Source organism: Pavona decussata, unplaced genomic scaffold, assembly GCF_977016875.1.
Source record: "Pavona decussata unplaced genomic scaffold, jaPavDecu1.1 SCAFFOLD_19, whole genome shotgun sequence".
Classification (NCBI taxonomy): Eukaryota; Metazoa; Cnidaria; class Anthozoa; order Scleractinia; family Agariciidae; genus Pavona; species Pavona decussata.
In genome coordinates, this window is record NW_028145442.1 from 2,944,801 (window position 1) to 2,961,302 (window position 16,502).

At 39.3% G+C, this 16,502-nt stretch overlaps 1 protein-coding gene across 3 annotated transcripts; it reads left to right on the top strand.

The window, feature by feature from the left end:
* The first annotated feature begins 3,155 nt into the window (after positions 1-3,155).
* Positions 3,156-15,592, top strand: LOC146487077 (uncharacterized). 3 transcript variants are annotated; one of them, XM_085090227.1, is made up of 12 exons: positions 3,157-3,452; positions 4,412-4,463; positions 4,780-4,989; positions 5,816-5,929; positions 9,193-9,372; positions 10,146-10,328; positions 10,711-10,845; positions 12,218-12,358; positions 13,244-13,321; positions 14,173-14,253; positions 14,751-14,802; positions 15,350-15,592. In XM_085090227.1, coding segments are annotated over exons 1-12 (1,452 nt in total). In that variant the 5' UTR covers positions 3,157-3,227; the 3' UTR covers positions 15,351-15,592. The 3 variants fall into 3 exon arrangements, with proteins under 3 accessions (XP_084946359.1, XP_084946353.1, XP_084946355.1); XM_085090233.1 differs by lacking the exon at positions 10,146-10,328 and having other exon boundaries at positions 3,156-3,452; XM_085090229.1 differs by lacking the exon at positions 14,751-14,802.
* Positions 15,593-16,502: the final 910 nt, after the last annotated feature.

The window sequence follows — 16,502 nt, forward strand, 5'->3', positions numbered from 1 at the left end:
CTTCGTTTTGCCCTAACAAAAGTCTTTTAAAAGCTATTCGAAAGTCACTGTTCCTTACACAGTATATCAGAGGATTGCATACTGAGTTGCAAAGCAGAAACGATCTGAAGACAGACTCCATGACATACAGTTGAACCTCTCCACAACGGCCACCTTGGGGACAGAAGAAAGTGGCAGTTGTAGAGAGGTGGCCGTTATGGGCCGGTAGGGGTGTAATATGACACCTTTTTTCGGGAAGTACAACATGTTTATTATGGCAATCCAATCTTAAATAATATATAGAGGTGAAATACACAATAAAACGTAAATAATGTTTCGAATCAAAATGTTAAAAAGACGAAACGAGCAAGGTTCGCAACATTCGCTATATTATTGTAGACAATTTATGCTTACTGCAGCATATAAATGGAACACAGTCAAAATACGTATATCATTAAAATGGATACAGAAACGTAATGTTCCGAAGACAAATGTGGATTACTGCATCGGTTTATAAAAAATGTGTTTTTGATCCGGGTTTTTTTGACAAAAAAGTATACTGTACTGGCCGTTGTCGAGAGGTTATTTTGGCAGTTGGGGACGCACTTTGGTGGCCGTTGTCGTTGTAGAGAGGTGGCCGTTGTAGAGAGGTTTAAACAAGAGCTAATGTATGGACTGTCCGCCGGGACAAAAAATTGTGGCCGTTATAGAGAGGTGGCCGTTGTGGAGAGGTGGCCGTTAGTGGAGGTTTGACTGTATTTTATGATGGGCGAGCTTATCTGCGGCTCCAAAACAAGTCGAAATGAAATTATAGGTACATACGAAAATAGCACCGTTCCAACAACAATGGTTGTAGTGATCAAGGCTTTCCTTTCCTTCAGAAAAGTTTGTTTTGCTTCGGCATTATATCAATACGAGCCTCGCGATAAACAGCAATTTGGCAAAAGATTAGAATGGAAATGCTTGGTATGATAATAAAATATCGAACTAATGGGTTGAAATCCGTCGAAACTGCCAGCAAAACGGAAACTGACCAGGAGAAGACAACCAACGCCGCGATTAGGCGACGTTTGGTGACTATTTCTTGGTACTTGAAAGGGAATTTTATTGCGATGTACCGCTCGATGCTGAGATGCACCAAATGCTGTATTAATGCAGGGACAGAAAAACGAACGTTTGCATCTCTAATGAATCGCAGGACGCAAACAGAGTGGTTTTCAGCTCCCAGTGAGAGGGTAAATCTGTTCGGCCGCGAACAGGGGTATTCCGAGCACGCTTGTAATCAAGTCAGCTCCTGCTAAACAAGCCAACAGAATGTCGCAGTTGTTTCTTAGCCGAGGTGATGTTTTGACGGCAATCATTACAAAGATGTTTAAAAAGATGCTGCATGGACAAACGAGCAAATTAATGACTGATATAGATATCGGCGAGGCATACATTTCGTTTGTAAGCGGGTATGCTGGCTGCCATTCTGGCGCAGTGCCGAAACTACAAACATGCAGTTGCGATGGTTCCTTTGAAGAGTTCATTTCCAGCTTTCTTCAGTTCGTAAATTTTGAATCTCACTGTCCGCTGTGAGGATTTCTGGTGCTGACCCACTGTTTTACGTAAGTTTTACTGTTGAGCACAATGTCAGAAAAAAAGTAGAAAGCTTAAATTTGGAATTCGTTGGCAAACCTTTCCTCCCTATAATTCAAGGCGCGGTCGTTCCTCTTCGGAGCTGATGGAAAAAGGTGAACTAAAAGTGTGATTTTATAGCTTATGCCCCTGTAGCCGATGTCTTCCACTTGATTGGTTAAAATATATACTTAGGTATATATACTTAATATATTTATACTTAAAATACATTGCATTGTTAAAAGACAAGAGCCGTAGCTCTTTTTAAAGCACTGTGGCGGTAGTTACGCCGGCACTGTAAAAGCTCTCGAAGACAATTCACTCGAAAGCCTTTCAATATGCTAGCGAAATTTCCTGCTTTTTTTAAGGAAGTAATTCGCCTGCTTTCTGCCACTGCACGCAAAGAAAAGTCACCTATTTATCTATCATTTGTAAATAAATTTTTTTCATCCGGCAGTAACTTACTAAAACTGTTACATCGAAGAAGGAAAATTTTGCATCTACAAGCAATTGAACACATTAGCAATAAAAAACTACATAAAATAAAAATCGGCACGTTGAAAGATCTTTACAGCGTAACTCTGCAACAATACTCTTGAGAAAATTTTATGAGGGAGTATAGAAAACTGGTCATATTTTTTTAGATAATATTTTAAAATTTTTAAAAGGAAAATTAACGAAAAAACGTTACATGACGTTTCGACGACCTCATGTCATTCTTTCACCGCATTTGATAATGATGACAAGAGGTCGTCGAAACGTCAGGTAACGTTTTCTTCGTTAGTTTTCCTTTTAAAATTTTAAAATTACACTGAGTAATTGTGAATGCCTCTTGTTACGCGAGATGTTATCGCTAAATTGTTTCATTTTCTTTCTTTGAGGGAAGAGATCAATCTTTCTTAACGAAAACGAATTTGTATCTGACTGTAAACTGAAAGAACACAATCCTGCAATTACAGATTTCAAACAAACTTTGGCAAGCAAATAACTAGAAGATATAGACAAAAGAAAAGAAGACATATTAAAAAACCTGCATGAATAAAAATCGGCGCGATAAAAGATTTTTACTACGTAACACTGCAGCAATGCTCTTGAGAAAAATTTTAAGCTAAATAGAAAACTGCGTGAATACAACAATGACTAAAAAACGAGGCTTCGAGAGATCCTCCGCTGTTCCTGTCGGAGTCTTGAAAGGTGGCAAGACACGAAAACTTACTTTCTAATGATTTCAATTAATGACGAATCTATGCAGTGAAATCTTCCGTGAACTGAACTACCCTCAAAAAATTGTATTATCTGGAAAATGTTACACCGGACTTAAAATATTTCAGTTCTTCCTTATAAAATTTCGCTTGTAAAGTATCGGATGCATCTCAAACATAAGTCAACGGAACAACACTGAGACCGATCTCTTTGTTTAGAAACTGCTGTGCTATAAGGACTAAGTCCTCCTGTCGTATGATTTTAGTACCCAGTCTCACAAGTTAGCCTCGTTTCCAAGGTGGAGAAGAAAAAAAACCGTGGGAGCGAGGCTCCTCGCAAGTAATTATGACACGCGTTGTCATAACAACTATTCACAGTGAAAATTTTTTTGCAATTGTGTTGAGCGCCTATTGCACAAAAGTTAAGATATGTTTTCTTCTTATTCATCAAGTAATTATCCAGGTGATGATTCAAGCTATATGTATAGCAACGTTCCAGGCGATAATAACGATGTAGGAGTGTCTGCTGTTTCTTGTACGCGTGATGTCGTTTATAACGGAGAGTGGATTTCTCTTGTTCCAACCCCAAATAACCCATTTAATCGTGGGTCACTCGACGTTTCAAATGGAGCGCGTATCACACCTCACCTGCAGGTCAGTAGGGGTTTCCAGGTTTTGACTTTCGAGTTCCATTGAAATGTTTTCAAGCTTATGCTTACCAATTGAAAACAAAGAACCAAAACCTCGCAAACCAGGCATCTCAACTTTAAGGAAGATCTTTTTTGTTAAGTTGTAACATGTTTAATGAATAAAGTTAAACAACAACAATCAACAACAATCTTTATTCGTGCCCAGAAATTATACAGAGTTACATTAATACAAGGAAGAAAAATTACTAAAGAAAAGGGCACACCCACTTAGAAATAGCAAGCTAATCGAGCTAAGTGGCTGGGCCAAGCGGAAAAATTTGCAAATACCCTACATTAAAATAGAACTAAGGACACTCTATTCAGTCGTTGCTGTCCGCAACAACCAATCCAAGACAGTTTTTTTTTTATAATTTGGCATGTATTTAATTTTTTCTTTAAATTTTTAGTTTAAAATGAAAGCGCGCGCAGAACCCATATTGCGACTATGACGTATAAAGCTTCTAAAGGAGCGTAGAATTCGATAGAATAAATCGATTCCAGAACTAAGAGCCTTGTACCCAGGTGTTTCCTTCCCCTCGCGGGACTGAAATGCAACCCGCGCAAACTCAATCCCTCGTGCACACTTCATACTTCGCGCTTATCCGCGAGAAAAGGGGAACTTCAAGCTATATATTGCCGAACTAGTTTTGTTTGTAAATATAAAAAGTAGCATACAGTCGAACCTCCCGTAAGCGACCATCCAAATGCCAAGACTTGGTGGTCGCTTACGGGAGGCGGTCGCTTACGAGAGGTATCGCACATAGAGGTTCCACTGTATTTAGTGGCTTTTTTGTGAAAGTACAGCTTGCTTGATTGAAATCTAGTTCATGGTATCTCACTTGATTTTATATTGGACTCAAATAAAACAAATTTCCCAAAATATGTATGTATTTTGAAAACGTTTGTTTTTTATGTCATATAAAGAGAGAAAAAAATCTGCAACAGGAATTCGCCTCCCTCAAGGCACAGTGTAACGGTAAGTTTGGTTGATTAACTTTTTTTTTCATCCAATGCTTTTTTTTCTCCAACAAACTTCAATACAACTAAAGTTAGAGCGGATTTCACTGGTTGAGCGTCAACGCCTGAGGCTGGTTTCTTCGCCAAAATTCTTCTGGACTTCTTTTACTTTTCGTCGTCCCGGCTATCTGCTCCAGTGTCCCCGAGAGTGACCACTATATATACTGTCAAACAGTCTAACAAAATTAAAGTTTATAATTTAATTATTTCAGTTTTTTATTTATTAAACTAACGTTTACTATTAAAGTAGTAAGTTTATATTCTTTTGTATTCAGAAAAGGAGCAAGAAATAGCTTATCTCACAGACAAGCTGACTGAGTTAGAAAACTATGACAGACAAAGGGAAAACCAGTTTGAGCAGCAGATGGAAGAAACTCTACAACAGCTAATGGATCTCAAGAAGGCTGCTTTCTTGGCCAACGGAAATTTTATGAAGAAGAGTTCAGAGTTTGAAGAATTACGAAAAGAACTACAAACAGCAACAGGTGAGTTGCTTTGGAGCTAAAAATAACAGATCCTCAGTAACAAAAGACAAATGAATTCGGTACAAACAAAATATAAGATTGTGACAGTCTCTTAATATTCCTCCTAACCTCATACCCAGATCTCAGTCGATTCGGGCTCCAGAAGGCACGGGGAGACTGGTACGATTGAGTGGTTTTGGGATCGTCTGGGTAGACGGATGGAAATTGCGCTGGTAAATAAGTGTATTTCTCGGCAGTCAGTTCTATAGAAAATACTCTTGTAGGTGAAAACTACGTAACAAGAACTACGTTACCCTGAGAAAGTACCGAAAAATGAACTTATATTCGTCGGCGTCATGTCCATCCAAACGATCCAACAATTTATTACTCGTACCAGTCTTCTCACATCTTCTGGAATGGGGAATTCTCCGGCCGTATGTGCCCGCAGAATATATATTCTCAAAGAAACTAGAAAAATTTCAGTATATGATAAATGAGTAGAGATGGAACAGTGGTGAGAGCACTTACTTCCCACGTCACCAATGTGGCCTGGGTTCGATTCCCGAACACGGCGTCATTTGAGTTTGTTGGTTCTCGCTCCGAGAGATTTTTCACCGGTTTTCTCCTCTCCTAAAAAAACCCAATGTTCTCATGTGAAGAGTGTCTCAAATTAGTGCTCTACGCTAAGTACATTGACATTTAAATTAAGTGATTTATTTATTTTACCTTGTTATGAATAATTCCCACCGAGACAGCCCCTAGCCCCTCGTTTTTTTGTTGTCATGTTACTTCTTTCATGAACAGTTATGGAAACAATATTCAACTTTGTTCTTATTCCTATCGGCAGAACAACAAATTGAATTGGGCAAAGAAAATTCCTGGCTTAAGGATGAAATTCAAGTCTTGCAAGAAAGGCTAGCAAGGCAGAATGAGGCTAATCACAAACAGACAAACAGCAAAGGTAAGATGTTCGCCTTCAGATGCTGATATGAACTTTACACACTTAACACTTCACGATTTTACATTTTATCATTTTTGCCTCAATTGTCCCCAGTTCTGTTTCTTGTTCTCTAACCGGACTCCCTCGCGTTTTCCGCCACCCGCGTCTCTTTAACGGAAAGAGTCTGGGCACAAGCCAGAGTTTTTGTGCTTGCCGTGCTATTGACATGTAGTTTCAATAACTGTATCAGTTTAAAATGAAAGTAAAAGGCAATGCTGTATATCGCTTTATGCAAGTCAGTTATCTATAATACGGATAAGGGGCTTAGTTTCTAAAGAAACTGTGGTGCTGTGTCGGTGAGGAGAAGAAATAACTGAAGTACCCAACGACCCTTTTAGAGAAAATTAATCGTATGTTTCCCTAAACACTAGCTGAGTGTCGCTACGTCGATCTTAAATACACATCGCTCTAAGACTTTGGATACCAGTGACGTTAAGGAGATGCGCCTGAGTCTCTGTGCACTCGACCTCACCCTTTTTAAAAACAGGAACAACGTGAGCTTCCTTCCAGTTCTGCGGAAAAGAACCAGCGCTTAATGACTTGTTAAAAAGCTTACAAAGAGATGGTGCAATTACAGAGGCTGTTTCCTTGAGAAGTTTCGCTGGGAATTTAACAGATCTTGTGGCTTTCGTGGCATCAAGGGCTTCGAGCACGGATTGGACTTCGCTAACCGTGAGCGTTAATTCCGACATATCAGGAGAGGCTGGTGCATTGGAAGCGCTTCCAGATGAAGGAGGGGGGGGGGGGGGGAGGGGGGAGGAGGTGTCATGGGCAAAAACTGATGCGAAGTAGGGGTTAAACAGATTGGCTATTTCCCGAGGATTTTCAGCTGCAGATCTTAACGGCGTACGATTACCTGTATGCGATTTGGAATTCAGCTTCAATATAGACCAAAAACGCTTTGGGTTTGTGTTGAGGTCGGACTTGACGGAACAAGAAACGTGTCTTTCCATTGATGCCAGTCAGTATTTATATCGTCATTGGTTATGATTGGAGGGAGGTCAGTTGCTGACAGAGCTGACACAGACCCTTGAAGTCGTCTTTCGTATAACAACGCTCCGGCAAACCGTCCAGAGGTACCGCTGTCGGCTGTATTTTTCTCTCTTTTTCAGCCAGTTTGATATTAAGGCTTACAAGTCGCACGAAGACATCGTAGTCAGGCCCGTAGCGGGGGGAGGGGCAGGGGGGCTTGAGCCCCCCCAGAATTTTAGGAAAGTTAAAGAACAATGTGCCCAAAAATATATAATTAAAGCAAATTGATGTTGAATTCTGACGCTGCAAGTGCCTTTTCACAACCTTTAATAGTTTGTTTACTACCTTTCAGTTTCCTTCGCTAACAGGCACTCCTATCTTGTGAATCGGAAATAAGAATTAAAATGGCTTTAAATCAACCAATCTGAAGCCGTGATAGCCTGCGAACAGCAGACGTATTTCCGGTCGTCGTTTCTCTCCCGCCGCTAAAACCGTGAAAGCTGTCGAAATAAACTAATTGTTTTCTAAGACATCCGCTCATTTTAAGCAATACAAATGTCCTTAGTTTATAACAATTTAGTGTTCCCGCGTTGTCACACAAAAAAGCCACACAAATATGTCCTCAAGACCAGAGAAAAAAAATTCTCCTGCTGTCGGACTCTTACTGCCCGATTCTAAATTTAAAAAGAGGAGGAAATATTTGTCGTCGTTTATCTACGTCCTCCTTCAAACGTGAAATTAGGAAACTTCACGTAGTAGTGCACGTTAAAGAAAAGGCAAAAACATGTACCTAAGAGTGGGATCCAGGTGCAAAGTTATTGTTTTACTTACTAAATCTATCGGGTGTTTTGATGTTCTCTTGCATCTTAAACTTCCAAATCAGTCTGTTTTTGAGTGACGGGGGGAGGGGGGGGGAGTAGTTTTTTGTTTCACCATTTTGGTAAGCCCCCTCAGTTGTTTTAGCCTTGCTACGGGCCTGCGTAGGGAAAGAAGCGGTTCGTTCATGTCTCTTGTCATGTTCTTGTCAAATTGTCGACGGGTATTGTGTACTATTTATAGCGTTTAAGCCAATTCTGCACAATAAACACGTTCCCTTGAAAATGGAACATTTCCTGGCGCGCTACTTGCCTTCAAATTTCATTGGTAAAGATGGTGTTAAAGCAAAAAGTCAAATGCGAGCCTGACAGGGGTCCTGACAGGCAGGAAAAACGAACGAGACATTTTTTACCCAGCTATAACCAATGTTTTATTAAAAAATCTCACCAAACTAGATATTTAGAAACGTTCCAGCCAATTAACCATCTAATGTATTTAGTTCCCAGCCAGGTCTATTCCAGCCTGCAGAGCGGGATTTTAGTCGAGTGGCCCCATCATTTACTCCTGAATTAAATGTTTGGTTTATCAAAAGAGTTGATAAGTAAAGTTAAATTGGCCACCGTAAAGAGATTCGAGTGCTGACATTTCCAGCGATAGCCCTTCGTCACTCTCTGAAGAAGGGCTATCGCTCGTAACGTCTGCACTCGAATCTCTTTACGGTGGCCAATTTACCTTTAGTTATCAACTTTTTCGATAAACCAAACATTCGTATAATACGGATACCCTTGGGAAAGAGAGGTGCATGTCCGCTTTGAAGAGAGTACAAGTAAAAAATGATATTCGGCAGAGACAAGCCAAAGCTGACCATATCTGCCTTAGAAAGGTGACAGCATTATGGTTGTATCTGCTACAAGACAGTTCCGGCTGTATTTCTATTTACGTAAATTAAATATTCAAGGTTTGAACAGTGCACACAAAACGCCAATTCATTTCTCATTATGTTTAATTGAAGCTTGTTGTCACGGCAATCCAATTAAACCGTGTAGTTGTTGGTGTTTTTAATTGTCTCAACAAGTATTAACATACATCTAATAGTATTTACATGCTTCTCAATAAAGTTAAAACTAAGAGACCTATCTTCCGAAGTCGAAAACCAAAGTCCCAAGGCGAAAACCTTCCCGTCAGCCCATGTTATTGGTTACTTGAAGGGAAGGTGAGATCGATCTAGAGCTTTCAGAGGCGCCAATCCAGAGGGCTTCATCTTTTTCATAGTTGACTTTCAAACCCGATATCACGGAAGCAAAAGCATCGAGTTGGTACAGAGATATCAGAATAGAGGATTTGGAGCCATCCAAAATCATAGTTGTGTGGGGTAACTTACACTCAGTGTCGTCAAAACTATTTATTCCACCGTTTAGTTGTTTCCTTCTTTTCAGAGCATGAGCAGAGATTGAACGCGGTGAGCTCTTTGATTCAAAAAGAAGTTAAAAACTTACGCGAGAGACTGGGGCAGGTTAGAGACGAAGTTACACAGAGGCGTGTGGATTTTTCCCAGCAGGCTGTTCAATTACAAAACCTGTTGATTACCAGCAAAACCGGTTTGACCGGCAACAAAGGTAGGACCAATTTTCTCACCAATAGTATTGTTAGTATATATTCCCAATATAAGGTTGCCTTTACTGATCAAAGCTCATTATGAACTGTCGCAATGCGTAGTTAGTTTCAATTATACTAATAAACAATCCAAAACTGTAGCTCTGTAAACGAAGGCAAATATATTAACACAATGACTTCAGAGGCAAGCACCATAGCAACTGCAGATCAGTCTCACTTTGAAGTTCACCGGCTTTCATCATCATTCACCTCTACAACTATGCTGGCAACCACAGTCAATTCATGAAAAGGCTTGATTTGCCTTAAATTTTTTTTTCGGAAACAAACATCGCCACTGAATGTTACTGACCAGCTCCAAAAATCTAAAGAAAGTTCAAAAAGACGAAAAAGACTTAAGCTTGAACGGGCTTTAGCCAAAAAACAAATTGGGACACCAATGTGCAATGCTCTAACCCGACACAGCTATTTAGTCAACGGAGACTGGATTTGAACTGAAACATTCTTTCAGTCCGCAGTTCACGAACCTGGCCTTTTCATGTATAGTCACATTTAATACATTCCTACATTCTTCTCTTCATTAACTGACAACGAAACTCACTCATTCATATCAGTAGCTAGTAATCTGTCCGTTTTGACTACAGATAAACTTCTGGGTTTGTGTAGTATGCCTGGATTTAAAAATAAAGGCCTAAGAATAAGCAGATTCTGTTCATGGCGAATGATATATGAAGGACATTGCACTTATTTTAAAACATCCATATTTCTGTTCTCCTAGGACATGCTAAACTTGCATCGTCTGGTGAGCCATGTCGAAACAAGATTGAGTATAATCTCCATGTCATGCATGAACAAAGCATTGAGCAATTTAATCACGGTTACGAGGAGGAGGGATTAATGCCTGAAAGTATGCGGGAGGAACAAATGAGTTACAAGAACATGAACTATCCATTGTTCAGAGGTAATCAGATTTATTTTTTTGAAACCAAAAGCAATCGTGGTTTTTTCACGTACGCTTTCCCGCACTTGGGACCGGTTACATATTTTTTTTATCGAGTTCTGATTGTGTTGCTGACGTCATTGTGATTGGTCAGCATGGTTCAACTTCGGTCCTAGGGTTCCCTCCTTTTTTCCCAAGACAAAGGAACCTGAGAACGAGTTTGAGAGTGGTTTCTCTCAAATAAAGACTGTCTCAGTTAGCAAACTGTTACAGTAAGTTATACTCAGTATATTATACTGTATCAGTTATAAGGCAACTAAATGATTCCCTTTTGTTATATTCTGTGATATTAGAATCCCATCCTAATTTTCGCAAATTAATCCGTGGTTTTTGTGTTCTTCAGCTGCAGACTACTTTGTTCCTCAGCCCTCGGAATTTGACTTTCTTTCGAACGTTGTCATTGCAAATTGTCCATTCTACACAACTTCACTGCAGCCGACAGCCAGAGATGAAATCTATCAGAAGGAGCTCGCCAAAGGTAAAGAGAACAATGTAATAGACTTAATAGCTGTTACTCCTAAGTAGTGTCTCTCTCTATCCAGATCATGATCATAAATGAGTTCAAGAAAACAGTCAGTCCAAGACAGGATACCAGAAACAACCCTTCGAAGGAAAACAAAAGTCCACTGATTTATAGGAGAAGGAGTGGGGGAGAGAGTTTGTAATACTGCTCCTAGTAGCTTTATGCTAAGGTAACAGCACCGATCGTGATTTACTCCCATTCACTCTGGAAGAAAGATTTGTCATTTATCCGATTAATTAATCACATGCCAGTACATGTAAACGATTTTCTTTATTCGGCGTAAAAATATATGCACGGATGCTTGGCCGCGTGCATCAAGGTTTGCTCCAGGAATCGAACAGTTTTATAAATAAATAAGATATTTTAACAGGGAGCCCACGTCACAAAATGTGGTTTTCAGTGAGGCCCTGCATAAATCTAACGTAAGAATACAAAAAAATTACAAATATAGCTATCTAAAAAATAAAAAGTAAAAAGGATAAGATCGATAAAAAAGTCTACATGTTTCTAATAAGACGTCTAAAAACTAAAAAATTGGAAATGTTCCTAATGCCGTCTGGGAGAGCGTTCCCGTCATCTACCGCATGACAAATAAAACGATGCTGTCCCCATGAGCGCTTTGATTGTGGTTTACAGATGTTATTACTAAAACGAGTGTTATAATCATGGATGTCTTTAAAATGATTAAAATTAAAATTCCAATCAATCAAACCATTCAAGGACTTAAAAACTAAAAATAGGCGATGAGATATTCGCCTTTTTCCCAATGTATCCCAACCCAGTAGATCAAGGGCTTCTGTTGCTGATGAATGTTTTGGCATATTTAAAATTAATTTAGCTGCTTTATTCTGGAGTGCACGTTTACTCCGAGACGCAGCAAGTGTACTCGCTTCACCTCTGCGGGATATCCGAGAGCAAAGCTCGACCCTGAAGAGAGTTCGAGGAGCGGATAGTTTATATTAAGCCTTATAAATTGGGCCGTAAGGTTGGAATCACTATCTCGCCGATCTACTAGCTTTGAAGACAAGCCAAACATTCCACGCCTCAGTTAAGAATATCTAACATTAGAGAGATTAAGAATTATGTTTACCGCAAACGACAGAAATGATCACGTGACCATGTTTACCCTATATTTGACGCTCGCTGTTTTTCAGTAAAATTGAGCGTTTTTGCGTCAACATCAAAGTTATTTTGCACTCTTCTCATCTTGGTGCTAATTTTTTTTCAAGAAAACATGAACGCGAATCTCACGTTTAGCAGCTGTAAACGTGATTCAAAATCTCTTTATTCAGTGTTAAATTATTTTCCGTTACTTTGTTTCGTTCAGGCAATGACACCCTGAATCCGAGGCCATTTCCGACAAGTAGCGTCATCAGTAACGTTAATGATGTGAAGCCACTGTCTAACATTGAAGCAGAAATCTCTACCAAGAAGATTTGCAATCTTTATTCCAATCATTTGAGCTCAGGTAAGACTAGTGAAAGATCATGCAGTAAACGCGTGTACAAACGATAGGGGCCAAAGAAAACAAAGATCACACGTGTAAGTTTTCGGTAAATTGTCACACAAGGAATAATCGATCACGGCGCATGCGTGCATATCTCACTCCTGTCGACCTCAGACCCCTTTTGACCTTGCAAAGAAAAGAGCATTGCGGGGGAACGAAAAAAGCATGTGATTGTAAATACGTCTATAAACAGCCTTATACTGAAAGGTCCACCCTGCAAATAAAGATGACTTGCTTTGACTTAACTTAATTAAGCAAGTGGAGCGTTGTAGTAGGGAAGTGATCAAAACTAGTACTATACTTGTACAGGATCCACCAAACCACAAAATAGGCGATGGTGATTATGGCATAACTCTTGCTAAATGAATATTTCTGTGTCAACTCAAATTTTAAAGCCAACAAAATTTTGTCGGTAATTTTCATCAGATAGGTGGTGTCTTCGATAACCCTCACTACCCCAGACAAGGTGGGTCCTCTTCAAACAAACTTATGACCAGTTCCTTTAGAAACAGAGGCCCACTCCATGCATACATTGCATGCACGCAGGCACGTTTAGATACGCTTGTAGTGAATTAATTTATTTATTTCAGTCGACTCCCAATAACTCGAAGCTTCAAGGCAAATTGAAAAAGGTTCGAGTTATCGAGGGTTAAATTATTTAGAAAATGACCTCAAGGGAAAGGAAAATTGGCTCGAGTTAGCGCGAGGTTCGAGTTAGCGAGGGTTCGAGTTATCGGGAGTCGACTGTATTATTATTATTATTTTTTTAAATTTAAGTTGTTGATTTGTTGACATTCGGCTTATTTATTTATTTATTTATTTTTTATTTTTATTTTTGCCTTTTAGCCGTTGGTTACTTGAACAATCGTCCATTACCAGCGACCGGTACTGTCGGAACTTATTACGCTCCCAAGACGACTAAAGGTGCGAGTCGTTAAAGTTGACTCTGTAACATTTATGTCAAAAGACCACTTTAACCCTGTAACGACCCCTAAGGCGAAACGACATTTTGTCCAAATCCAAGACTACAGACTCAATGTCCATGTATGATATACCATTTTAACGCTACTCATGAGTGTAGAACTTTCATAACTGATATAATTATGAATGAGAAAAGTTATGGCTTTGAGATAATTGGCCTTAAAATGTAAAAATTTAAAAGTTCAAAAGCGTCCCAATCCTTGTGTATATTAGGTATACCTCTAAACTATAGCTTATTTTGCAGTTTTCAACATCTTCATTAATGTGAGTGATGTATTAAGACCCACAACTTCTCGGGGAAAAAAGTTGAAAAGTTATGGGGGTGGTCAACCACATATGGGAGGGGGTTAAGTTTCTATCCTTTTAATGAGTAGATCTTCGCAAGACCATCTTGGTGTCAATAATTCATAGAAATCTGTCAAATATTGAAAGAGTTATGGAATTATGTGCCAATTTGCACCCTTAGGGTTAAAGGGTTAATTTCCTTTTCTGATTCGTCAAGGAACACATCAAACTTCTTTAAACTCGGGAACAGTTTCACAGCGACGCATCTTTAATCAAAGACTGAAATTCAGGCTATTTCAAGTAAATCACGGCCAAGAAGAAAGCTACTTGTCTATCTAGATCTCTGTAGCCTGTGAACAGGCTCCCAAGCTTGAAAAGAAAAATCGGTGAGCAGGAAGAGCCGAGTGTGACCTCTCACCCAGACCACCCCACTCGGGAGGCTGTTCACAGCTACAACAAAGCTACCTTACTGCCATTTAAGGATAACATTATTCATTTTTGTTGTTTAGCTGCACGTTATTTGAACAATCGCCCATTGCCAACTGGGAACAACTTTGCAGCAAGCTATCACACTCCTATGTCCATGGAAGGTATAGATAAATCTGATAATTAAAATAGTATACCTATTATTACCTGCCCAACGCAAAAATACACAGTTATAAGAAAAAATTGGATCATTGTATAATACAATTCCGGGGATTTGATTGGCTTAGCGACCATGAGATATCAGCCATTATTCCATGCCCGGGAAATAGGTTGTTCTTGCAAAGCAAAATCGACAAGATCTAGCAATATTTCTCGATTGTTTTCAACAAAACAATTATTCCACTCGCGCTCGTTGATATGAGATAATTTTAGCCAACTCGGCGCCTTGTTAGCTATGTATTATCTCATATATCCAAAGCACGCTCGTGGAATAATTGTTAATAATCCGTTGTAGAAGTCCCACGAGTCTGTATAAAGGAAACAGGCCACTGAACCTAGTTCAGCTCGTATCATGAGCTTATTGGTGTTTCTTCAAGGGAAGGTGAAGTTGTTTGATGTGGGCTTTAGTAAGCTTCCTACCTGACTATGTTTTTCTTTATAGAGAAGGAAGGCGGATTCTTTGGTAGAACCTTCAATCAGTGGTTTGGATTCTAGTAAGTAGGTTGAAAACATTCAGTTAAACCGCTTTAAAATAAAGGGAAATTGGAAGGGAGGCGGTCTGGCCATGGTATAGCGGTTAGGGCGCCGGTCTTGTTCTGACTACTTGGATTTATTTCACGGCCAATATGAATTCAAAAGTTATAAAATAGACGCTGAAAGATAATTCGAATAATATTTCACGGTAGCCCAATTTTCAAACCCAAAGCTACGCTTTGTAAATTGTATGTTCAGTATGTTCACTTCGTATAGTTATTTCACTATTTTATAGTGTCCCAATTAGCACTGTAGCGCTGTAATCACTAATGTCACTTTTTGACTTCATCTTTCAACCTTTTTCCCCTTTAACTGAGAGAACTTTTAGGAATACATATATTTTTTGGGGGGGGAGGGGGGAGGAGGGGGTGATTCTGAATTGAAAATTGTCCCGCTTGCGATGCTATTGCCTTCGAACTATAGGCAAAGGATCGTGGACCTTATACTTTCATATGTCAGTGTATATTCAAGACACTTATAGTCATGCTTCTCCCTCTCTCTCTTCAGGTATGTTTATTTGTGGATGCTCGATGTGATTGAAATATTTTTACTGAAAATTTTTGTAAAAAACTTGACGAGATTCCGATTTTAATTGCTTGACTAAGACTCTTCTAGCTGTTTTGAAAGTGAATTCGTCTGATATTCAGAAAAGCACAGTTTGTAAATATGTTGTATTTTTATTACTATAAATGATGTAATTTAATTTGTATCAGATCATGAAATAAAAAGGAGACGTACTGAAAAAAATGACTTTCAGATGAAACAATTTATTCCTCGCGAAGCGAGGGCCGGAGGCCCGAGCGTAGCGAGGTTAATAAATTTGTCGGGCCGAGCCGGCCCGAGCGGAGCTAAGCCGCGCGAATTCGAGCGAAAAATATATTTATATATATATATATATATGTTGATATATGTTTATATCTTTGAAGGTGTCCGCACAATGACGTCAGACTGTCTGGCGTTGTCTGGAGCAAAATTTGCATACACCGAAAAACATATGCGTGCATGATCAAATTTCAACTGCAATGTTCATCAATATTCACTGGATACAGAACTATCTCTCCAGAATCTTTTCCCTTTCTTTTAGAAATCTTTTTTTGTGAAATAGTGCATTAAAGAAATTACACGCTTTGTGGCCGCGGTAAATAATTTTCCGTGGGAAATAAATTCATCGAACACGACAGCGCTGCACGCCCGTTGTACATTACGTCGCGACAGAAATAGATTTTCAACCGCAAACTAGCCCGTGGAACTACGAAAACACTATGCTCATAAAAAAAAAAATCTTATGCGCCTTTTAATCTCCTCGTTTGATGCTACAATACGTGTAAAGAGGGCTTTCCACCCAGCCCCAGCTTCGCGAGGTTTTGCGAGTCACGTATTTCTAGTTATATAGTCCGTAATAATGCCTACATTTTGTGCAACGAGCTTATAAAAGTCTTCGTCTCTGTGAGAAGTGTTAAAGTATGGCCTAGATAAAGCACTTTTCACCCACCCCTGGATGAAGTACGAAAAATGCTCACTGTCCCTGGAACCTCGGTTCTTAACAGTACAGGCTTTTGCATTTAAACAGGAAAAATTAAATTGTGAAGTGTAACGTTATAGATGCCGTGAAGGGTGAAACCCTTGAAACTCCTTTTGCATGAATATCAAGTTGGAAGAT